This window comes from Rhipicephalus microplus, chromosome 6 (genome assembly GCF_043290135.1).
Source record: "Rhipicephalus microplus isolate Deutch F79 chromosome 6, USDA_Rmic, whole genome shotgun sequence".
NCBI classification, from domain to species: Eukaryota; Metazoa; Arthropoda; class Arachnida; order Ixodida; family Ixodidae; genus Rhipicephalus; species Rhipicephalus microplus.
Window position 1 is genome coordinate 109192394 of NC_134705.1, and position 25724 is coordinate 109218117.

The window sequence follows — 25724 nt, forward strand, 5'->3', positions numbered from 1 at the left end:
AAGGACGAGTGACGTCGCCACGCATTGCGTAAGACTCGCCAGACAGGAAGGCGCTGCCACGTGATGACGCCGTTGAGTTGTTCGCGCCAGGCGGGCCCGCGTGATGGCCTTGACACAGATTGCCTTTTTCAGAGGCATGGACGTTCCGTGTGGACTCACAAGCATAACACGCTCTTTGACGGGCTTTTTCTGTGATGTTTTATGGTGTGCTTGCATATGATGCATGAGTCACTCCATAAGATTATATATATATATATATACATATATATATATATATATATATATATATATATATATATATATATATATATATATTGTAAGCACTTTTATTGTACCTGATTGCTCTCACTTGTACATAACCATAATCATCGCGATTGTGCTCGTTCGTTGCTGTTCTAAGCCGAGACAATAATTGCAGAATAAACGCTCCTGCTGGTGCTGCCTGGTGAAGTCTTCGTGCGTTTTCCAGAGTGGTGGAGGTGCTGGGTAAAGACCCTGACGTCCTCCTACGTTCGTGTCCCACCTGGAGCTACGATCCGCTTGTCGATTGCGCCGCCCACCCCCACAGCTATGCTGAAAACGGAACCAACACCTAGCCCTAACCCTTTCGCACTGATGGCTACGGCCACTCTCCATACAATGTCGACAGCCATCCGCGCGAACCACTCATGTTCGCGTGTCTCCACGGTGACAACGTCAAGGACTGGCTCTACCTTTTCAGACGTGTGAGTTCAGCTAATCAGTGGACCAAAGAGGAGAAATTTAGTTATTTCCAATTCTATCTGACCAGCGTAGCCAAAACGTGGTATTTCTACAACGGAGCTGACTTTGATTGATTGGCCTTTGCCACGAAGCTTCGAAAGGTCTTCGGGGTGCTCGTCAGGTCATTCCAAACCCACAAAACAGAAACTGGCGACGCGGGTTCAACACCCACACGACACATACACTTCATATATCGAGGATGTTTTGACCCTCTGTCACCGTGCGAACAGCGATATGACGGAAGCCGCGCGCGTTCGCCACATCCCCAAAACAATCGGTTTGATTGCATTCAACGCCTTGGCTGTTAACAATACCACTACAGCTGAAATCATCATTTCGACATACCAACGTCTTGATCAGTTGCAGTCGCTCCGCCTTCAACAAGCCAGCGATCCCCGCCTCATGCGCCCGTCCAATTTGAAAGGGCTAATTCACGTGATCATCCGTGAGGAACTTGGAGATCTGTAATAACAGAGGTCCACTGCCGTCTCAGCTCCATTTACACCGTTCTGCTTGCGAACCTTGTGAAGCAGGAGTTAGCGGCCATGACAACATCGACAGCACTGGTCGCTCCACCAGCACGCCCACTGTTCACATACGCTGATGTGGCCTCCATGACGACACCGGCAGCATCGGTTGATCGATCACTGACACCAACATATGCGTATATAGCTTCAATGCCACCTCCTATGATCACATTGGGGCCTTCTGTCAATACTTGTGGCCAGTTGGCTTCTGTGCGGTGTGGAGTACCTGCTTCACCCTTTTAATCTCAGTGGCGTTCGTCCCGTCCTGTCTCTTTTTACTGTGGTATCTGGGGCCACATATCTCGTTACTACTGTCGCCGCCAGTAGGATGAACGATGACGCTACGCTGAGTTCGAGTGGGACCACTATCGATGGCCCGATTAATATAGTGCAGACTCCTACTCTTTCACGCAGTACCGGCCTCCGTTTCCTCCAGCGTCCCCACGTCAACATCAGGACTACCGCTCCTTCAGATGACGCTCTCCATTACCCTACCGACGCTCGACATCGCCGCTTCGCCTCCTATCCCGCCCTACTCAACAACACTCGGAAAACTAAGGATTGCAGTTTTTTAAGAGAAAACTGCGTCCTGTCGATGATCAAAAGTACCTCCTCTTTCCCCGGCCAACCTGTTGTTAGTGACTATTGAAAGTGTTCCCGTGCAAGCGCTTGTTGATACCTGATACCGGTGCCGCTACTTCTTTTGTATGTAGTGCGTTGTGCTCGCGGCTCTGTAAAGTAAGAACCTCTTATGTAGGACCTGTGTTGCGTGGCGCAAATAACGTAGTCATCCAACCTGGAAGATAGTGTATGGGTCGCGTATTCCCCGACAGCTTCATAGGTGTACCAGCCTGGGTGGGGGTGGGGGGGGGGAAACAAAGGGATGCGAGCTACCTCACTGAGAAATGTTAGGGGGGCTGAGCCCCCACACTTTCGACAGTGGTCACTGTTGGCTGCATGCTGGGGAAAGCAACAATTTAGGTGGTTTTCCTTCCCCACAGTATTCAATTAATTATGTTATTACGATGGAATATTACAATATAGTGAAATTTCTCTAACAATGTAGTTGTGACGATTTTCCTTTTAGGCACTTGCGGTGATGTGGGTTGCCTAAGTGGCGCTTTCGTGTCTTGTGCTATAGCATTGTAGAGTAGGCCAGCGGTGAACAGGGGCCCAATAAATTTGCATAACTTATCGACGCTTTCGTTCTGCTGCGACTGTCTGATGCAGTTACGAATGCGAACGGGCAAAATTTTATGGACTGGTGAAATTATCTGTCGATTCAGAAAAATAATTTAGATCAAAAATAGACATCATCAAGAATGCTTTGTCGAAGCTGCTGGGAGCTCAACAATGTTACGAAATTTTAATATTCTAGTGTTATCTGGAAGCGCCAAAAAAGGGTTTCCGCTTTAGTCTCCGATGAACCTGATCAACCTTGCTTATTTTAACTTGGAGCGATAGTGGTAGCTTGCAAAGTGGCGACAAATAAAGCAGTGGACTCGAGAACAGTGAGAGACTCGGCTTATAAGCCTGCCCTTGAACTTGAGCCATTGGACCAAGGAGAAGGTGAAAGAGTATAGTTTTTAGCACTATAGAGGCTGAAATGAGAGTCGGGCTAGTAGGTTTTCATTAAACTCAAGTGGTCTTTTGCAGATCAAATTACAACTTGGACAGCAAAGAAGCACACACGTGCAGCGCTGCCTATTTCTCTCTCTCTTCTTCTCTCTATCTCTCTTAGCAAGGATGAGCTCACAGACATGCGTGCGCACACAAACGATCAAGCGGCTTGATGCTGCAAGAGAAAATATTTTATTACGCTCATGTTATTTCATCTCGGAAGCCGCTACAAGGAACCGTTGATAATGTGACCGGCGGCTACTTTACTTGAATATTATTTGACAGAATATCCTCTCCGACTACACCAAAAAGTATGAGGTGTTATTCAGTGTGTGTATGCCCTGTTTAATGTACATGCACTGTAATGAACACCACGACATTTCACAAACTCTGGACGTCATGTAAGAGACAGACGATTTTATGGCACACCGACAATTTTAAATGGCGAAGAACCAATGGCTAAATTATGCTGCCGCGTTGAAAATAGTTCATTCTCTTACTTCTTTCGTGGTCGTTTATCAAAGATCCTTACGTGATCTATATATATATATATATATATATATATATATATATATATATACTAAAGGGTTTGTTTTTCCGTGTTTTGACATAAAAAATGCGATCAAACAGACAATGATGCCAAGCAAAGTATAGGGGACGTTATTAGACCAAATGGTAATGTAAATGTGAAGACAGATCAGTAAGTAAAAACCAACTTTTCTCACATTCACACTCACATTTACATTACGATTTGGTCTAATACCCTTCCTTATACTTTCGTTGGCATTTTTGTCTGTTAGATCTCATTAATATTGTCGAGCCCTTATATATACACTTTATTCCCTTATTCACTACCGAGGGTCTCGTACTGGCCGACTTGGTGCCTTAGGTTGTACACGAGCGACTTTTGGTTTTGGTACACGAGCGACATTTGGTTTTGTTCTCAGTGTTAACAGTGGCTATTCCTCTTTTCTACTTTCTTTCTTTTCTTTCTTTTTCTTTTCGCCTTTTTTCTTCCCTTTTTTTTCTTTTTTTTCTATCTTTCTTTCTTTAGTTCTCTCTCACTCTCGCAAACATCTTTCAAGGCGAGAGGGAGGCGGCAGCAACGAAGTTTGAAAGTTCAAGTCAGTATAACTCCTCCCCTGATGAAGGAAGGACCCCTCCCAAAACTGTTGGGAAATAATATATTTATCCATGTTGACAACGCTCTCGTTGTGCCATCTATATATATATATATATATTTATATAGTTAGGTTTGCCCCCGCCCACTCGCGAAAGAGTTGGTACGCCCCTGGCCAGCTTACATGAGACCATCGAAATGATTGTGCTACACACGTGCGTTCATCAACTTATCCTGGGCTGGGACTTCCTACAATCTGCCTCCGCTGTCATATTATTTATTTATTTATTTATTTATTTTATTTATATATACGGCGATTCTTCAGTTGAAAGATCATGGCAGCGTGGAAAAAATGTTCGAGAATTGGTACATACACAGAAATAATGAAAATACAATAAATCTTACGATGAGAGTAGACAAGGCGAAAGTTCAAAAATGCTTATTTCAACAAATTTTTCGAGTAGTATAACACATAAGAACACGACACAAAAATTGGGGTTACAGACTAACACAATAATTACAATAAAAGATATGATAGAATGCAATATGTTGTGATGGTTTAGGTGATGCTGTTTTCAAACAATAACAGTTTTTTATTGTAAAACTACAACATTTGTCAGGTTATTCCAGTCATTATTAGTTCTAGGGAAGAACGAATACTTGTATAAGTTAATCCGTGAAGGTGAAGGAGATATCATTTTACTATGTTGCTTGCGAGTTGCGTAACCGGAAGGATACTGAAGGATGCCTGCTGGGTCAACATTTAAGTGACCATTTATTAATTGATAGAAAAACTTAAGCCGGCAAGTGCGGTTTCTGTCCACCACAACAGGTTGTAGACCGCTTTTTGGCAATAATTCAGATATGGATGTTCTACCATAGCAGTTATAAATAAAACATAAGCCTTTGTTTTGCACTTTTTTTAATTGAATAATATTATGTTTAGTGAATGGATCCCATATTATTACAGCATATTCCAACATTGGACGAATGAGTGTTTTATATGCCAACATGCCTACAGAAGGGGTAAAATATTTTAAGGTTGATGTAAAGAACACGTCGTTCATATTAGGGATACATCGGAAGCATATCTGTCAGATCCGCCTTCATTGATCTTCAACTTGGATATCGATGAAGACTGTATTTTGCGCCCTGGTCATGAACACGTGGTAGCTGTTGCATCTAGTCAAGCAGCCGATGGTGACGCCCTAGTTGCCCTTGCTTCTCGCTGCAGTTCAGTTGGAATTCCCGTCACCTCCTGTCTGCTCTGGTTGTCCTATGGCCACGCGCTTCTTCCCATTTGCAACATAACTACAGAATCAATGATGTTATCCAAGGTCAAGACTGTAGCGACAATAGACGCCTCTCCACTGACCTCCATCGAAGCACTTTGCTCATCTTCATCGTCATTGTACACGTCAGGCGCGAGTTTTTTCCTCTTTTCGCGCAATCATCGGTTCAAATCTAACACCTGCCCAGTCCCCTGCGTTATTAGCGCTTTTTGCTAAGCATAAGGCCTGCTTCGATAGCTGTGCAATGACACTTAGCCAGACTCCCGTGGCTGTACACCGCAATGAAACTGATGGTTCTGGTGTTGTTCACCGTTGGCTTTACCGTGTCTCGCAATCGGAAAAGAAACTTATTGAAAAACAAGTTTACGACATGCTATCACACAAGATAATACGGCCATCTTCCAGTTATTTGGCTTCTCTGGTTGTCTTAGTGAAAAAAAAGATGGTTCTGTTAGGTTCTGCATTGATTATCCTGTGCTAATTCAATAGGATCTCGCGCAAGGATGTATATCTTATGCCTCGAATAGATGACGTCTTGGACATGCTATCAGGAGCGAATTATTTTTCCGTCTTTGACCTACGATCGGGGTATTGGCGAATTCCCATGAATGAGGCTGACAACAAAAAACCGCCTTTGCTACACTGGATGGAGTCTATGGATTTAATGTAATGCCATTGACCTGTGCAACGCTCCGGCAACATTTGAGCGCATGATACTGTTCTTCGTGGCCCAAAATGGATGACCTGCCTTTGTTATTTAGACAATATTGTGGTGTTCTCGTCTATCTTTACCCAGCAGCTTCAGTGATTAGACGAAGTACTTCAGTGCCTTTGGAACGCTGGCTTTCAGATATATGTCAAAAAGTGCATCTTTGCCAACAAAAATACTGAAATGCTTGGTCATGTCATTTCGAAAGACAAAGTTTAGTCAGATCCCGACAAGATAGCCGCTGTACTGCAGTTTTCTTGGCCTTCCACCCAAAAGACTTCGCGCAGTTCACTTAGCCTGGAGTCCTACTTTCGTCGCTTTATACGCAACTTCGCGACAGTAGGGGCTCCCCTAAATAAGCTATTAGTCGCTGGTACTACTTTCGCCAGGACCTACGACTGCGAGTTCGCATTTAAAGTCCTTAAAGAACGCCTCCCTTCTGGACCAGTGCTTAGCGACTTTGACGACAGAGTGCTTACTATCCTCCACAGTGACGCAAGCGCGCAAGGTATTGGAGCTGTACTTAAGCAGCGTGATGCCGCCTCTAAAGAGCAGGTTGCGGCATACGCCAGTCTGACTCTTTCGACAGCACAAAAGAGCTACACGATCACAGAGCGAGAATGCCTGGCCGTTGTCTGGTTGATACACTAATTTCTCATACCTTTACGAACGGCAATTCACTATTGTCAAGGGCTGTCACGCACTGTTTTGGCTGTCCTCGATGAAGAATATGTCAGGACATCTCGGGCGTTGTTTGCTGCGCATGCAAGAATATGACTGCCATCACATAAAGGTGTGGCAAACGTCATCATGATGCCGACGCGCTGTCCCAACGCCCATTTTCACTTTCTCTCGACAACACGCCCTTCGCATAGCATCCTGGGAGTTCCGACAGCCCATCTGCCTCACGACGCCTGTCACCTAACTGGACCAAAATCAAGCTTCTTCGGAATCTAGTTTCCGTTATTTTCAGCGGGCGGACTCCTACTGTCAAACTTTCATTATATATATATATATATATATATATATATATATATATATATATATATATATATATATATATATATATATATATATATATATATATATATATATATATATATATATATATATATATATATATATATATATATATATATATATATATATATATATATACTCTGACGTAGGCCGTGCCACGGCCGAAACGTTAGTAAACACAATTTCTTTTTCAAATGTGCCACCTGCAAGTTCATTCAATATAGAAAATACCCGGACCTGTCGTGCCTTCCCTTTTTTTTGGCTTGACAGACGTGTGCTCGAGCGCTATATTTGTCAACCTACGGGTAACAAGCACGTGCCAGTCTTTTCCTGCTGCCTTTGTCTTCGCGTTTTAGAAGCATTTCACGATGACATTGTTGCTGGTCATCTAGGTATTCGCAAGAGCTAGGACGGCATCAGAAGCCGCTGTTTCTGGCCTGGCTTGTCTACGTCGGTAGCCAAATACGTCGGCTCGTGCGCCTCATGTCAGCGCCGTAACCGATCCACTTCTCCGCCCACCAGGTTTTTGCAGCCTCTTTTCTGTCCAACAACACCATTTGAATTTGTCAGAAGTCACTTGTGTGGTCCTTTGCCGTTGACGTCTAATGGTCACCGTTGGATCGTCACTGCAGTCAATCATTTGACAAGATACGCCGAGACTGCGTCTCTTCGGTCCGACACAGCTACAAAAGTCTCCGAATTCTTCTTGCAGTCTATCGTCTTGCGCCCTAGAGCTCCACGCGTTCTTCGGAGCAACCAGGGCATAGTCCTTCATTTCTCACATCCTCGAAGAAGCCCTACAGGCCTGTAGAACGACGCATAAAACCACTTCTACGTACCACGCACAGACGAATGGCCTTACTGAGCGTTTTCACCGAACGCTCTCTAACATTATCTCCATGTACCTACGCCCAGATTAAAAAAAAACTGCGACGATATTTTACCGTTTGTCACCTTCGCATATAATACCGCAACACAAAGATCTAACAGCTACAGCCGTTTCTTCCTTGTGCATGGACGATCTGCATCCTCAGTCGTCGACACGGCTTCTTTGCACAAGCTCCATCCAGTACATCCCTACCAGAAGGGTTCGCAACTCCAGCCTCGCAATGCCATAAAATTGCTCGTTGCAACATGGAAACCACTCAGGAAGAATGAAAACGTCGCTGCGATAGCAAAAGACGCAACGTGGCCTTTCATTCCAGAGATAAGGTCTTACTATGGAAACCGCCTCGAGCGTCAGGGCTGTGTGAAAAATTTCTTCACTGGTAAGTTGGCCCATAGACCATTCTACGACAAACTTTCCCAGTGAATTATTTCGTGACCCAACTTCAATTCGTCACTGACTATGGTCGCCGCAGCATGCAAATTGCTAACGTGTCACACATGAAGCTTTTCATTACTCGTTCAGCTGATATTCGAGCTGCGGCCAGGTTGGCCGCTTCGAAGATGGGGGAAATTAGTCTAAGCACATTTATCGTACTTCATCGCTCTCAGTTTTACGCAACCATGTCATCGCGATTGGGCTCGTTGATTGTTGTTGTGAGCCGAATCAATCATTGCGGAATAAACGCTCCTGCTGGTCCTGCGTGGTGAAGTCTTCCTGCGTCTTCCAACACACACACACACACACACACACACACACACACACACATATATATATATATATATATATATATATATATATATATATATATATATATATATATATATATATATATATATATATATTTATTGCTACGGGGTACCACAAATGAACATTGTAGAAAAAAGGACGATGTTTAGGGCGAGCTCGTGCAGACCGGTCTCCATATTGTATGCCTGTCTGTTTACCAAAAGTAAAGGCATTTTTCAGACGCCTTCTCCCCGTAACAATATATATAAACATATATATATATATATATATATATATATATATATATATATATATACTCACAATGATGTTCAGAATAGTTTTTTTTCTTTTTCTCTTTTTTTTCTTACCCTCGTAAACTTTTTTGAAGGCGACAGGGACGCGGCTGCAACGGAGTTCGAAAGTCTACGTCAGTATGTCATCCCGTGACGAAGGGAGGACCCCTGTTGTAACTGTTGGGAAATAAATATATTTGACAACGAAATAATATATAATGACAACGTTCCCGTTGTGCCATATCCCATGTATATATATATATATATATATATATATATATATATATATATATATATATATATATATATATATTTCAGCGCACTCTCGAACAGTAATGATATTGTACGTTCTGACATGACATAAGAAAGTACTTGCCCTTGCTTGAGGAATAAGGCCACGGTGGAATACAGAGGCCAACCAGTGCTGTAAAGAGGATATAACGAGACTCAAGAAAGAAGACAAAAAAAAACCCAGAACACCAAATTTATAATAGCAGCTGAAAATACAACAAAAAAAGGCAGACATGTTCACGTTGCTTTTCGTTCTGCCCATCAGATCAAAGCAATCACTGAGTCCTTCATTATTCTTAGCCTAATAGCGTCAACGTGTGCTCGGCTGTCTCGGCTCCGAAAGAACAGGCTTATTGCGATCGCATAAGGCAAGATTGACACAACTAAATAGTTTATTGTCACTTTTTTAAAGCTTTGGTTTGTGTAGTACACTACATCTCATAAATGTTTCTATTTAATCTCGTGACTATTCCATAACGGCTGTTTGATGCACTCACGTGATGTAGTAGGCCAACATGTCCCCATGTTCGCTTGTGAATAAATCTTGGATTGGTATGCATCACTTGCTTTTTTGTATTTTTTGTTCGTTCCTCTCCCCAGCGGTGTTTGTTTATGGGGAATGCGCTCGATGCTGAAAATGTGAAAGCTCAGTTTGATCACCTTGGTAGTTCCGTGAATTGTTGGTGTTTTGCTTTTGTTGTAGTTGCCTGGTCTTAAATTGTGGCAGACACTTGAGTCCAACCTGGAAGTTTGTACTTATTTTTTTATATATTGAAGAGTAACACAGTCATAACAGGAGTTCCCAGTACGATTTGTCGGATTTTCTTGTTGTTTCACGTATGGTATATTTTTTGCGCTACCTATAGTTTATTATGCTGGAAGACCAATTCACTTGACAGGTTGTCATTTTTCCAATACTATTTAACGTACTGTTTCCTTGTTACTCTCCTTCCAGACATCCACATTTTACAACTATGACTCAGCAAAGCGCCTCCTTGCCTCTACCCTTCAACTCGAACGCCACCGTCCCTCAATCCCGCTTTCGTACTCTTAAAGCACAATTCTTAGGCACTCGTTCCTACGTTGAGCGACCTCGCTCTTTGTGCCATTGCTGTTGGCGCAACTGATAGAGCGAACTAGGACGACAACGAACGAGTGCGGAATTATTCAATGTCTTGAGCCATTGCCTCTAACCTCCCATGCTTCGCCGTTATGTGCACCGGCCTCTCAGTCGTAGCTGGCGCGTCCTTGGCGGCTGGCTGCCTTTGTTGTAATGGGGCTGCCGGCACTTCGAATAGTTCACGACACCTGCAATGCACATAGTGCTGTGCATAGCACCGGAGCGCTGGCAGTTTTAGGGGCGAAGCTCCACAGTGCGTCGGTAGCTTACTACTGCGCTTGTATGTAGAACTTTGGAGCCACCTCTAGATTACAAATTGCTCACTTGATGGCATTGCGTGTATATGTCGTTCGCAATATTATCACTGGATGGCGTTAGTGATTTGCGTATAGCTAAAGAATAAAGACAGTAAATGGCGCTGTTTTAATTATAAATTCACAGCATATCCACTGAGTGAATTATCATAGCTTGGGAGGAGCGTCCATTCGTCTGGTGCATGCTCTAGTGATAGTGGTGGGCGGATTGACGGACGGACAGATGTACGGACGGAAGGGCGGACGGACAGACAGACAGACAGACAGACAGACAGACAGACAGACAGACAGACAGAGATGATTCCCCCAAGTCATCATAACTAACTCTATGGATAGAGCGTCATTTTTTGCGCTATTGTCTAACGTATGTTACACCGCTACAACTGCGGATAGCCGGTACTTGAAACTCCGTTGAAATAGCTGAATACAAAGCTGCGTTTAGAACTTTCAATTTGTAGTAATGTTTGTAGTAATGTAATAGTATTTAGATTTCTCCAAACTGCCTTTTTACAAACTCAGTTCGACACCTGAGTCCAGTTTTCTATACTCCGACTCACTTCGCAACTGCCTCACCATTTTTTTGTTTAGCTTCATTCGAAATTATCTTCACACTACCGCCAAGCAAATTAGTTGCCACCCACTTGTCCAATGAGCAGTGCTCCTTCTGGATGAAATAAATACGAGATAACAATTAAGCATTCCTAAATATACCCAATTACGCAACATTCACCCATAACCCCACCACTATGCGATGCATTCTTTTGAGTCCCACCCTCCCCCCGTTAGAATATGCAGGCGGCATTATTTCGGTCATTCGCTTCTCAGCCCCAACTTTTGCTGTACATATAGTTGTTGCCGAGTATCACGCAGGCGTCAAATAGTAATTACTTTCAACGTCAAACTTCACATAGTGTTTACAAGAACAAATATCTTGCCTGAGAGGGACCAGGTATAATATTTCCGGGATTCTCAGGTGACCCAGGCTGAAACAAGGACGACACCAATTCAAAAATGAACGTTGCACACGAGAGAACACAATTAAATAGTCATCCTAACAGTAGTCATTCTAAAATACTAATTATAGTCGTATGTTTGCAAGGATTTCGCCAAATCACATTTCATAGAAATTTTGAAATTAGGTGCATACTGGAACACTTAGCACCAATAAAACTGAATTCAAAAGCTAGTTGATATGAATAAACAATGCAACGAGACAGTGTCAAACTACATTTGCTGTTAATCTAATAAATAAAGTAACAGAAAAACCTATGATATTTTATGTAAAACGTTGATGATTGTTTATTGAGTTGGCTGCTTATGCAATGAAGTATATAGGAGGTACGTGAGTGGTGTAGCCAGTCAGTTTTATGTCTTTTGGAATATTCGGTGTTTGCAGGGTTTCGTGTTGTTCCATCTGTTTTGTGGACATAAATTTTGATTGGTGAACTTTAATTATTATTGAAAAAAAAGGTATTGGTCAAAAGTGCTTGCTGTTCTAGCCTACGGGCTAACGCTGTTATCAACAACAACAAACGACAAAAAAATGGTAGTCACATTGTGCACAAAAAGTCAAAAGAGACAGAAAAATGCGCAATGCGAGTGCTAAACTTGAAGTGATTCATTAGAAGTTGGTGCAAAGGTTGTAAATAAAAGTGTTCCTGCATAAAGTTCCAAACAATCTACTGTAAGCCTTCACACTAGCGTCAATACACAGTCTAAAAACGCCTTTATTAGTGAAGATAGAAATAGGTCTGGTGCTGATACATGACTCTCCCCACCTCCTGATGTGAAAGAAAATTCTGTTCGGTCATATCTTAGCTTCTGCCAAGAGTTCTAATCTTGTCCATCTGTGGCTTAGCCGATGGCGCGCTAGAATAAGCAGGCAAAGCCACTTTATCTATACCTTTTATAAGACAGCTCACGTTTCACATCCATTTGTTAACGCAGTGTCTAGTCTGGCCTACATATGCGATGGCGTAAAATAGCGGGAACGTATATACTATTGTGACGAAGTAACGTTGGCACACGGCAACATGCAGTGAGTGTCTAAGATTGAACGCTTTATTTGACTGAACTTGTGGTCGGGAAACGGAAAGGTTAGATACCCCAAAAATCAATGTATACTGCTAGAAGTGAAAAGAGCGCCGGTAATCGCTTAACTAATCGTCGGTAGAACGCGCCTTCTTTTCTGCATAACAAATCGAGTTATCAATCCTTTAGCCTATGGCTCGCGCTAACTTTGTAATAAACTTGACATTCGCGTTCTCCGCTCAGTGCTAACAAAATATTATAAAACAACCACGAAGCTTGTTGAACATTCTGGAGCGGAGCACGCCAAGCGTTGATAAATGTTTCTTTTGTGGTAAAACCCGAAAATATAGCAGCACATATAATGTCCCTTGAGAATCTACGTTACGCGAAGCATGCAGAGAAAAGGTCACCGTGTCGTAATTGTTTATGGAGGGATACATTATGAAATGACGCTAAATATATGTACAAACGTTGCACACACAAATATATGTTGAATTGCAGACGACTGTAGAATCAGTTGTTTGCACTTATACAACAATGCTTAACTTTCTCGCCTTTGCTTTTTCTCCTTTTCAATTACGCATCACTCCTTGTCACCCCCACTTTCTTTTCCAGTTATCTTGTTATATTTTACTTTTAAAGGATGGGCTATGCACGGCTACGCACGGTCATGCAAGGTGCATCGTATGTGTGACAGTTCACATGGCTATGCTATGCAGAAGCCTTCCTAACCCAGACCATCATTATCGAATTTCTCATTGCCCTGTGGATATTCTCTAAATGCATGGCAACGTTATTCCTGAACCTCGCACACCTTGACCAACTACACTTCACAGAGAGCATCACTGCTACTCTCCCTCTTTTCAGCATCTCTCATTAGTATACTACACGTGTCCTAGCTTTATTTCTTTTACCTCATTATTTCTCTTACCCTCCTCAAATTAATTTTAAGCGAATTTTTCTTGGCTCCACTACGTCTGTACCATTCTAGAAAAAAATTTTACATATGGATTTGCCTAATTGACGCCAGCATAGCTATGATGTGTATGACTGTGAATGTTTTTTTGCATGCGTGTCACCACGAAATGCTACGATATTACAGCAGATGAGATACGACATGTGAACACAGAGGATACAATAGTTCGGATCAGTGAGGTGCGTCTTATATAAAGGCGAATGTGTGTACCCCACTCGCCTCGAGGCTCAAGAACACCATATACCTATTATGTCGCCGAAGATGGGCTTCTTTTGTATTGAAAAACAGTGCCAAGCTCAAAGTACTTCTGCGTTGCAGCTGGTCGTTCATCTAGTGTCTCATGTCGCATAGTCACGCAGTTGGTCAAAAGGTCAATACACTCAATAAAACCCCCAAACAAAGCTAATCTTGCTTAGAAGCATCGCAACATTTGACAATTCGTCAAACGATACTATCGATATCTATATATGGCATACCTATACGACATAATTACGTAAAATCTTCTGACGGGAAGAAACCAGAATTTGGGGAAAAATGCTGACATCATCTTAATACATCAGAAACGCGATGACAAGGACTTCGAAATTTCGAGGCTTATCAGCTGCCCTCTGTCGAATACAAGCTATTTACAAATGTCATTTCTAACTGAATTAGGCATTGAACTTGAATCAACCAAAAGGTCCAGCAGAGTTTCGATGAGGCTGCTCAGCAATCGACCACATTCGCACTATCAAACTTGTGAAAGAGAAATGCTCAGAATATTCTCCCAATACATAGCCTACGTAAGAGTAGGAGAAGGCGCTTGATTCAATAGAAGATACCAGCAGTCATTCAGACACTGTTTAGTCAGGGCGTCAACGAAGCGTATACAAACATCCTGGAAAAAATGTACAGAGGACCAACTGCCACGGTAGTGCTCCACAAAGAAAGCCACAGAAAACAAGTAAAGAAGGCTGTAAGAAAAACGAATACGATTTCCCCATGCTATTTACCGCGTGCTTACAGGAGGTTTTTAGAGGCCTAGAAAGAGATGAGTTACGAATAAGAACTTACGGAGACTATCATGGTAACCTGCATTTTGCAAAAGACATCACATTGCTGAGCAACTCAGTGGATGAATGACAATTCATGATTACTGAATTAGACAAGAAGAGCAGAAAGGTAGGTATTAAAATTAATCTGCAGAAAACAAAAGTAATGTAGAGCAGCCCCGGAAGAGAACAGCGCTTCGAGATAGGTAGCAGTGCACCTGAAGTTGCGAAAAAGTACGTGCGCTTGGGACGGGTAGTAACAGCAAAACAAAACCACGAGGTTTGAGTAACCAGAAAAATAAGAATGGGGTGGAGCACAGTCAGCAATCATACTCAAATCATTACTAGTAGAAGAGCCCTATCCCTCAAGAGGAAAGCATATAACCACTGCATCTTGCTGCCACTTACCAACGAGAGAGAAATCTGAAAGCTTGCAAATGGGATGGAGCTTAAATACAAACGATGCTGAAAGCAAGGGACAGGGAAATGATAGGTGTAATCTTAAGAGACAAGAAGAGAGCAGAGTGGGTGAGGAAACAAACCAGAGTTGAGGCTATCACAGTTGAAATCAAGAGGAAATTGACTTGGGCTGGGTACGTGGCACGTAGGCAGGATAACCACTGCTCACTAGGTTAACTGACTGGGCTTCAAGAGAACTTAAGTGGGTGAGGGGAAGACAGAAAGTTAGGTGGGCAGATAAGGTTAGGTAGTTTTTGGGTATAAAGTGGCAGCAGCAAGCCCAGACCGAGTTCACTGGCGGAACTTCGGAACGGCCTTCTTCCTGCAGTTGGCATAGTCCAGCTGATGATGACGATAAACACGTAAAATTAAGATACCACTTCTGAAGCATCCGGCTCATTTTCGCGACACTCCAGAGTGGGAACCGGCACCTCAGAAAGAGTGATATTTCTAGTAAGGCAGTGGGCTGCTCGTGGTGCACACTTTTTATGGTCTCACATCAGTGCAGCTGTATATATAATCAGATATGGAAATGCACCAATACTTACACAGCAGCACTGGGGCAGGAATAGGAACTGCGCCATAGCCTAGACAAGCGTCACACCACGTGATATGACATGGGTGACAAAAACACACCATGACCTAAACAATACCTACATTCAACGATATTTTGTTCTGATGTTGGATACCCTCCGTTCATCTTTTAGGCTTGTGTGTTTGAGGCTTTTTTGTTGTTGCTTATTTTCGTCATAAATACGCAATTTAATGTGCAATCCAGCGCATATAATTTGTATGATTGTTGTTTGTATGAATCCCTTTGATAAGATTCTGCTGTACGTTCTTCGATACGACGCACTTAGCTTTCACATAAAGTGCTTACCTCACCCGGAAGCGGTCTCATCATCTCCAGAGTTGGATGAAGCGCCTGCAGAGAAGATCACAGCTTGAGAATCTCCACTGAAGAGTGATCACAAGCACATAGTTTCCACAAACTGTTTGTTTATAGAAAGAATCAGTAGTGGCTTTGAAGTAAGCACCTTTGCACGAAGTCTGCATTGAACTGATAGAGCTGATCCTTCGGTGAAGAAATTCAAAGGGGACAATTATTGTTGTACTTATTTGTGCAGCAATTTTAGCGAAAATTGAAATGAATTCATTTGGCAAAAACATGTGTATTGCATTCGTCATGAAGCGTTATAAATGTCAAGGAGTGATTAGCCTGCTATTCAGTGACATGGTCGTCTATGAGTAAATGTGCGGTGGCAATGTAAGTGTGTGCCTTGCTCGGTGTGCATGACCGTAAAGGGCGATAACGATAGTTATAGCGCGAAAACAGAACGACGACTAAGAGACAAGAAGGACATGAAGGACACGAGCGATAATGTCCTTCGTGTCCTTCTTGTCTCTGTGTCTTTGTTTTGTTCTCGCGCTATAACTATCGTCATGTCATACTAAATAGCCCAAGCGGCCACACGTAAAGAACGTTTAATTCTCATGCAGTAGCGCTCTTTTCCCCGCTTCTTTCATTCTCTCCTTTTTAGTTTCTCTTACAATCGCTGTTTACCGTACGTTAGCTGCTATGACCTGCAACACCTTTTTCACCACATAGTTACTCCTCCTTTCCCGTTCTCTTGCTTAGCTACAGTGTACTGTACATGCATAAGCTACATAAAGCACGGTTTTGTCTGCATGACTCCGACTGACTACACGAGATGACGGCAATCGGCAGCCTACGGACCCATCAATTGTTCTTATCTCAACACTCTTTCGGTCGGTAGGATTCAAACCCTTCCCCTTTCTTGCGAAGATGATGAGTGTGGAACTCGTTTTTGCCAGAGTAAGTCACGTCACTTGTTTTTTTTTTTCGGACGAGATTGAACCTCACGTTTTAACCCTCGACGACTAACTTTGAAGAACATCAGGGTGGTCAAAATTTACGGAGCCCTCTGCTACGTCCTCTCTCGTTTTAACATCACGGTTTTCGGGCTTCAACCGTCAATATTGTCTATATTTTGCCATCGCTAGCAGCACTATCAAGAAATTGCCCTTCATCTTGTGTGTTTCCGAATCTACAAGCAGGCCCCGCCGCGGTGGCCTAGTGGTTAAAGTACTCGGCTGCTGACCCGCAGGTCGCGGGATGAAATTACAGCTGCGGTGGCTGCATTTCCGATGGAGGTGGAAATGTTGTGGGCTCGTGTGCTCAGATTTAAGTACACGTTAAAAACCCCAGGTGGTCGAAATTTCCGAAGCCCTCCACTACGGCGTCTCTCATAATCATATGCTGGTTTTGGGACGTTAAACCCCACATATCAATCGAATGTACAAGCAGCGATAACAGCACGTAGATGACAGGTACATAATCTTCATAGGATCGAAGCTCAGGGCTAACATTGTACTCGTGTTTTAAGAAACGATATGTGGGGAGGAAATGTTGCCTGTAGCAAGAGTAGAAAAGGCGAGCAGCAAATCTCACCCTGGTCTTTGAAAGCGTTTGTGAGGATCCCTTTAAGTTGTTACAGCGGTCGTGGTTCGTTTAGGAAAGACCCTACGCCCTCAAAACTTATTCAGCCCCTTCTAAGCACTGTATCAGATTTAGCGCTCGGTGGAATGTATTGGAGGTTCTTTATTCGGCTACGTGACTCAAAACACATCATCGCCACCCATACCAGGATATCTGCAATTTTTTTCTTGTACCTCCTTTCGCCGGCTGCTGAACAACAACTCTTTGGTTTTGATGATGCCCTCCAACTCCACAGTGATTACGTGGTCCAATCAGGGCTTCCAAGAAGTCAAGCGTGGATTCAAAGTTCGGAGCACAGCAATGCTGGACTTGAATTCAAGAGGCGTGATATCAGGGCAAGAACTTTCATCTCACATAACGGGCTCCATTTCCGGCTTCATAGTAGAAATTTGTGTGTGCTGCCAATTTCGAATATTGCCATGAATTCCTGAATTTGTTCTGCATCGACTGACACCAACCAAGGCTGTAAGCGACCTGAAATTTTTATTTTAGAAGCCCAAACGCACCTGACTATTGCGCGAGCTCGACAAATCCATCGCCGCCATGTAGGCGGCTGCAGGAACGCTACCGCGCGCGTTCCGCGCGTGCTCGATGGCTCTCGCCATTGAACCATAGAGAAATAAAGAAAGGTGAAGAGTGGACACTCCCGTAGACCCCAGCGGCCCAATCGACCCTAGCACACCTGGTGGTTGGTGAGAGCAAGTGGCGTGCGCTTCCTGTTTCGGTTTCACTGGCGCAAATTTTGAATATTTATTTTTATTTTAATTTTTTATTTTTATTTTGATTAAGTTATAATAAAGAGAGATGCAGGTAGTGATAATTCACTACGATTTTATTCATCACGCTTGTTCTTGTTCTTTTGTTCACTTGTTGATCACTTGTTCTTTTGGAACAAGTGATCAATGTATATATATCAGTCAAAGAGACAGAGTATCCGCAATGTTTTATTCAAAGGCAAGGTAGAGTCTGAGAATATAAAAAGCACAACATGACAAAGGTAGACAACAAATGCATCTCGCCTTACAAATAAATTGTAACAAATATTGTAACAAATACAGAGAGAACACAGACAACGCACACACGCTAGAGTCGGCAGAAGCCGAGAAGCTGGTGAAGTATGACACACCGGACCCGTGTGTAAGTAAGGATCTATGGCAAAAACACAGCGCACAATGCTGAAGAAGAAGGAAGAAGTGACATATACACAGCAATGAAGTCGCGAATCACGCCTGGGGTTAACCAAAATAATGCATAGAAAAAAAGAGTGCACAGAAACCACACGACACAATATAGCAGAAAGGCAAAGCTGCAGTGTGCTGGCTGTGCTTAAGAACAGCTAGCCCAAAATGAAAAAAAAGCAGAGACTTGATGCCTGCTTGTCCTCAGAAAGGTAGGGCTTTGCAGCTTGCTCACTACGTGAAAGACAAACTTTATGCTACAACACTGGCAGGTCTTGTGGATCTTCTTATCATCAAAAGCTTAAGATCCCAAGTTATTTGCGTCTGGGTGTTGTTGTGACGCTTGCGAGCTAAAATAGATTGTAGTCATCACTTATCCAGAATTGTGGACCTTAATTGGTGTTACGAGAGCGGTATTACAGGGCTAATAAATAGCAGAAGGAAACTACTTTGGCTCATTATTTTTCACAAAGGCTCTACATCGTATGTTATCACTCACAAGCTATATAAAAATAAAATGGCAGCGTCCGCAGCCCCATCAAACGCTACAAGTTTGGGTATTCTTTTGAAAATTTTGATGGGCGAGATGAGGAGGTTGATGAGAAGCTAAAATACGAAAAGCGTGATAACGTGAACTGTGCCCACTTCATACTGTGTTCCTTACCCGCTCGAAGACATTTCAACAAGCGGTTTTGTTATCGATATATTACTTGAGCTGGAGAGATAAAGCATACACAGTGATCAAGCGACCCACAGTAAAGTGTACAGTTCGCCCGCATTTGCTACAAAAATACAGACAGGATACCCAACATTCTTTTTAAGGTTATGCAAATCACTTCGAGCGAATACACAGTGTCCCTACTCCTCATAGCAGGTAACCAAAACAATGTATGCAACGAATGAGTGGTTAGTTTGGTGAGGCTGTCTCCGCAGTCTTTTGATAGTTTTCCGCTGTGCTGCTACTTTGGCTTGCAGATGTTTAATGGTTTGCTTGTACTTCATTGATGGAGACATTGTCGCTGGCACACAGGAACGCACTGCAATAAACAAAAAAATGGATGTAAAAGCGAAGAACAACTAATCCCATACGAGCACTCTCCTCGCTCTTTCAGACCCAAGGTGCACAACTTTCTGTGGTGCAAAGTTTTTGATTCCACTACCTGAAAACAAACCATTCACAATGTTGACAATGCACAAAAAAAAATGAAAATCACTGAGAGCCCACCCTTACATTTTGTAAGTGCACACGTAGTGTCCTTTTGAGGATAGTTTCCTCAGAATGTCCTAAACATAAAATAGCACAATAAAAACAGCTGCAATAAAAGCATAGCCACCATTTTCTCTAGGGCACTCAGACGTGGTGCTGTTGGCAAAGACATCTTCTGGAGGGTCTTGTGAAGCTTGTTCAGTGCCTCGGACAGTGCTGTCGGAACAACCTTGCGAGCGGCCTGCGGAAGTCTCAATATCAATCCTGGTGTTGAAGTGAACATACAACTTACCGGTCACACAAGTTCCTTTTGTGACAGCTGAACGACTGGTTAAGGTTTTCTCCGGCAAGACGAAGTCAGCAGAAATTCTTTCACCAGCTACAAGGGAGCTGCCACCTGCAGAGGTTTGGTCAACAGTCAATTTGGGTAAAAAAAAAAAAGAAATCGCGACACTGAACGCACCCTGTTCATCAGGGCACCTCAATGTGTGGGAGCCGCTTTTTGAAGCCTCTACCGCAGGTCCTGAAGAAATGAAATTACGACAATGTGTCAGTAAGAGGCTTAAAATAACACAAACTGGAGCTCATCCGCACCTTGCAGTGCAGCTTCTGCAGTCATGTCACAGTCACTATTTGAAGCGACGCTCAGAAAATCTGCATATATGTGCAGTTGGTAAAGTTACAAAGCTTGTAGCATGGGGAAACTTAAACAACTCTTTCAAACGCATAAATTGGTAGAACGTGGAAGAAAAGAGAAGGCACCAACAAGGAAAAAAATAATTTGTGATTTTTGGAATTATCAACAGGGCCAGCTTTCACTGATGAAAGGTACAGTGCTCGCGTCCGTGGCAGACGCAGAACGCGTCGCCTCGGCTTGACGCCGTGCCGCCTTTGCTATACTGCATACGTTGCACAATGTTCCCGTCTAGCCGCCGCATAGAGCCGCAAACTTTCTTTTTAGCGAACCTCCCCGTCCTTACAAGCTACAGAAAAAGGTTACAACTGCGTGAATGAGACGCCACGTAAGAAACAAACTCGCACACACGAAGCGCAACGTGTGTGTGCATCTTTCTATGTTTGTTGCATGGTGTCTTATTCGCGCAGGTGTAACCGTTTTCTGAAAAAATGACCCAACAAGACCAACAACATGTCATTCAAAAAGCTTCGCTTGAAAACGTGCCTCACCTGTTATCTCACGCTTGAAAACGCCGACGCAGCCGACGTTGACGAAAGCGACGTAAGCTTCTCGCTGTCAGTCATGCATGGGCTTGTCGCTGGGTGGATAGTGTTTATGACAGTACGGCTGAAGAAAAATAATCGCGTAAGGTGTGTTGAATAAATTGTTTTTATGTATAAAGAACATACCTAGTTTGGGCGTATAATTATTATTTTGTAAAAACGATTCTGTTGCATTGATTATAACTGTTTTTTTTTTTTTGCTCTTGCGTCCTCTGACGTTTGGTGAGAGCACTAGTTCGTTACGTAGTCGTGACGCACTTCCTGAGGCCAGGTTTCGCGGAGTGTCCGCTCTTGTCTTCTTCTTTCTCTATGATTGAACCCTCAGACGCTATTGCGCGTCTCGGACCCTCGCGCATGGCAGACACGCGGCGCCAAGACCTTGATAATATGGATTTTGAAGACTCTACAGCTAACAGCCTCTCAACGCCAAATGAAACCAACGATCAGAACGCCGAAACCTACAGCCAAAACCAAGCGGATGTAGCCTGGCAAATGGTGCTCACTTTGCGGCAAAAGAAGGCTCTTGCGAAATAAAATAAGACCAACTCTATGAATTTTTCGACGACTTCGGATCTCCAACAATTATCTACTGCTGAAGCAACAGGAAAATCTAAATATAGGACTGCCCACAGGCGGCTACCCCCGTTGCCCATAGACGATTTCAAGATAGGGGTGCGGTCAAGAACCTGACTAGTCCACCACTGGCAGACGCCGTGATAGAAGCTTACAGTGGACAAATATCAGGTGAGCAGTTTTTGCTTAGAATCAAGCGAGGTTCCAACATCTTCATTGTTTCGACGGCGCACCAGACAGTGGCGGACCACGTATGGCGTATTACCACTCAAAAGATCAAAGGCCGACCACACACAGTCAATGCCTACGTAGCGACAAGCGAAGCGACAACTAAGGGCGTCATTCATGGCTTAGGCTCCCACACGACGCCTGAAGCGCTAAAATCCAATCTCCACATACGCACACAAGGTGTGAAAATTCTGCAAGCACGTTTGTTTAAAAACACCAAGACGGCCGTTATAACATTTTTTTGGAGGGATTACACCTTGGTACGTCTATTACAACGGCGGACAACTTCCTTGCTACCCCTACAAGGTTACCACCCAGGTGTGCAATGTGAGTCATCAGGTTGGTCACCGCTCGGACGTCTGCTCCCTGCCTCAAGTGTGTCTTGTGTTTGGACAACGGGACCCTGCAGCCGAACACGAGTGCTCTCCGCAGTGTGCAGCTTGTGGCAAGAGTCATTTGACAGGTGACCGAAGTTGCAGAAAATGACTCAAATTTCCGCAGAAAAGAACCTCAAGAGCTAGTTTGCACCAGCCTACTTTAAATGACACCTCATCGAAGCCATCTTAGCACCCCCGCTGGTTCAGTTCTGATGATGAATAATCTGCCCTGGACCACTCTGTCCGGAGTCGCCAGAGATTCACCCAAGGCTCAGCTCTAGATACAGATATAGATCGAGATCCTGGACCCAGAATGTCACTACTCACAAGACCCCACCCCATTTTCACCAACAGAATCACCTAAGTCCGGGGCTAAAAGCTCAGCGATCAAGCAAGCGCCCGAACATGGTGAGGTGAGCTATGCACGAGTTGCTTTTCCCACTGCTTCTATAGCGGCTAATCCAGAATATCAAAAAATTATTACTGAGAACAGACTCCTCAGTGAGAACATGGCAGAAATAATAGGAGAGTTGGCCTTCCTTAAAGATAACCGCGGTAAGGAATCGAGCCAAAAACACTTCCTAAAGCAACCGGCACCTCTAGCCAAGTTACGATCGAGTCAAATTCTATTGAAGGAACAATAAAACAAGTAATGCAGCAATTGCAAAGCATGGAACGCTTTCAGCAGCAAATGGCTGCCGAATTTCAGAACCTAAAAAATTATGTCGATGAATATTTTGCAAGCAAAAGGGCCGCTGTTCTTAAACGGCCTAAAAGCAGCCTGGGTGCTCCGTCTATCCGTCGTCCGGAGCAACTCCTAACCCCGTACAGCAATAGCACTATCCATGGCAAGTAAAACACGAGCGCACACTGAATATCTCGAAATTTGGCAATAGAATTGCCGCGCCTTTCACAAACGGGGGGCCGCTCTACAGCAATTTCTTAATACGGCGCCAGTCAAACCTGATGTCAATCTCAACATTAGGTTGGCAATAAGCCAGTCAAATTGAGTCGCTACTACATGATATCAGATCTAGACTACCCTAAAGTCGCCACATTGGTTCTTAAGGAAACAACGACTAGTATAGATTATCTGGTAACTAGCAGCATTAATTACCAAATCATAAGTATACTACCGCACAAGCGTAGCGAAGCCACAACCATACTTACGAACGTGTATAGCTCCCCTAAGGAAAAGAGGGACGATTTGAACGCACTCATTCGGTATATTCAAGAGTAATTCCAGCATCTAGGATCGACTACTGTTTCTCAGGGACTTTATTGCTCCTCGCACTACCTGGGGGCATCGAAAAGATACCCCGAAAGGCCGGGAACTCGAGCGAGTTGTTGATACGCATGGGCTCCAGCTTCTCGTACTCCCGCAACACCCGACAAGATTGGGTAACAGCGTCAGCGCAGACACATTTCCTGATCTAGCACTCATAAATAATTTTGACGAGGTGTTCTGGAGCAACGCAGAAGAGAATCTCGGCGGTGACCATCATATCTTGAGCGTGTTGATTGCCTCCCCCAAAATTCGGCAGTCTCATGGCTATGTTGTAATAACAGATTAAGTAACTTATCGTAAAGTCCCACTGCCCAAAAGTTTACCGGAGAGCGCTGAAGATTGGGCAACGCACATACAAGAGGCTCACAAAGCAACTTCTAAGTGGGTTGCTCTCACAGCGGAAACCCCGGAAGTCGTTAGCCATCTGATACATATGTGGGAATACAGGAGAAGGTTGACCAAGTGATGGAAACGACAGCGACTCAATAGAAAATTGCGCCATAGAATTGCTGAGATATCTGAGCGGGAAAACGCTTACACGCAGCACTTGGAGGCGGCAAGCTGGGCGAATTTTTGCGACTCACTCCGAGGAACCTTACAAGCTTCCAAGACATGGGCAATACTCCGCAGCATAATATAACCTGGTAAAACCAAAACGGCAGCAAACCGAACTCTCAAAAAGCTTGCTGGGGAATTTCCAGGAACAGATGACGCCCTTCTCGCTAAGCTACGAGACAAGTACATAGGCGCGTTCACTACTCATTCGTGCACTTTAGCATACCACGGCGAAGAAAACGCAGCATCGATCACCAAGGCAGAACTATTCGCGGCCGCGCAAGCCGCAAAGCGCAATACTGCCCCCGGACCTGACCAGCTAAGAAACGCGACGATTAGGAATCTGAGTGACGAACACCTGGAACAGCTTACTCGGTATTTTAATGAACAGGTAGGGAAGAAAGGCGTGGTTCCTCAACATTGGAAGGAATGCGAAATTATTCTTATTCCGACGCCAGGAAAAACACCCGATCTACAAAATCTAAGACCAATATCATTACTATCCTGTCTTAGCAAATTATTCGAAAATGTGATTCACACACGTCTCATGCCTTACGTTGAAGTTTGGAAAATTTTTCCAACTAGGATGTTTTGATTCCGCCAACGTTTGTGAACGCAGGACGTCTTCCTTCTACTTCAGCAAGAGGTACTCTGCAATACCGCGGTTGGTGCAGAACATCTCGTCGTGACTGTTGATTTGAAAAGCGCATTTGACACTATGTTCCATGAGCTCATTTTATCTGAGCTAAATGACATCAGTTGTGGGCAAAAGATATATGACTACGTTCACTCTTTTCTAACCTCTCGCACTGTTACAGTAGGCGCAGGCAATACACGCTCAGATTCGTTTCCTATACGCAATACAGGCACACCACAGAGGGTGATACTATCTCCTCTTCTCTTCAACATTGGCATGCGGCGCTTAGCGAGAAGACTAGACAGCGTTTCAGGGCTAGGTACGCGTTCTATGTGGATGATATTACCCTACGGGCCAACAGTGGCTCTTTCAGACAAAAAGAGCAAATCCTACAAGACGCAGTGACTGCTGTTGACCATTTCGCTCATCAGAGTGGAATGAGCTGTGCTCCCGATAAATGTGAATTTTTTTGAGTTCGAGGCAGAGGCCGTCGCATTCACGAGTTGGTCATTAACCTCTTTCTATGACACCACAAGATAAAAGAAGTACAGAAAATGCGAGTCTTTCGACTGTGGCTACAAAGCAACAAGCGAGTCGACCACACAATCAAAACCCTCAGAACAACGGTAAAGGAGATCTCCTGTATGAATAACAGAGTCTCCTATAACCAAAAAGGCTTAAAGGAAGCTGAGACGCTCCGGCTGGTTCAGGCTTTTGTCCTCGGTCAGCTAACATATTGTC

The 25724-nt window shown here is 43.7% G+C and overlaps 2 protein-coding genes across 2 annotated transcripts in view; both read right to left on the reverse strand.

Annotated features, from left to right (window-relative positions):
• LOC142764863 (uncharacterized) overlaps positions 1-16102 on the reverse strand; it is a 29767-nt gene extending 13665 nt beyond the window's left edge. The window contains exons 1-3 of the mRNA XM_075865401.1: positions 16061-16102; positions 11619-11666; positions 9335-9382 (exon numbers count right to left, since the gene is read on the reverse strand). Of these exons, the coding sequence (XP_075721516.1) occupies positions 9335-9382; positions 11619-11666; positions 16061-16084 (120 nt within the window). The 5' untranslated portion in view covers positions 16085-16102. The remainder of the gene's footprint in view (positions 1-9334; positions 9383-11618; positions 11667-16060) is intronic.
• Positions 16103-19215: 3113 nt separating this feature from the next.
• Positions 19216-24405, reverse strand: LOC142765978 (uncharacterized). The gene is made up of 5 exons (XM_075867786.1): positions 24330-24405; positions 20550-20663; positions 20379-20483; positions 20214-20327; positions 19216-19916 (listed from the first exon to the last, which is right to left on the reverse strand). The coding sequence occupies exons 1-5, from the start codon at positions 24403-24405 to the stop codon at positions 19738-19740; spliced, it is 588 nt and encodes a 195-aa protein (XP_075723901.1). The 3' UTR covers positions 19216-19737.
• Between the last annotated feature and the right edge of the window lie 1319 nt (positions 24406-25724).

Bases quoted from the DNA above. Each gene is read 5' to 3' on its own strand.
- LOC142765978 (XM_075867786.1), bottom strand. From the start codon at position 24,405: ATGTCTTGGAAGCTTGTAAGGTTCCTCGGAGTGAGTCGCAAAAATTCG. The intron at 20,664-24,329 runs GTAAGCGTTTTC...GATGAGCTCCAG, and splicing joins GCCGCCTCCAAGTGCTGCGT to TTTGTGTTATTTTAAGCCTC. The intron at 19,917-20,213 runs GTGGCTATGCTT...TGTTTATTGCAG, and splicing joins TGAGTGCCCTAGAGAAAATG to TGCGTTCCTGTGTGCCAGCG.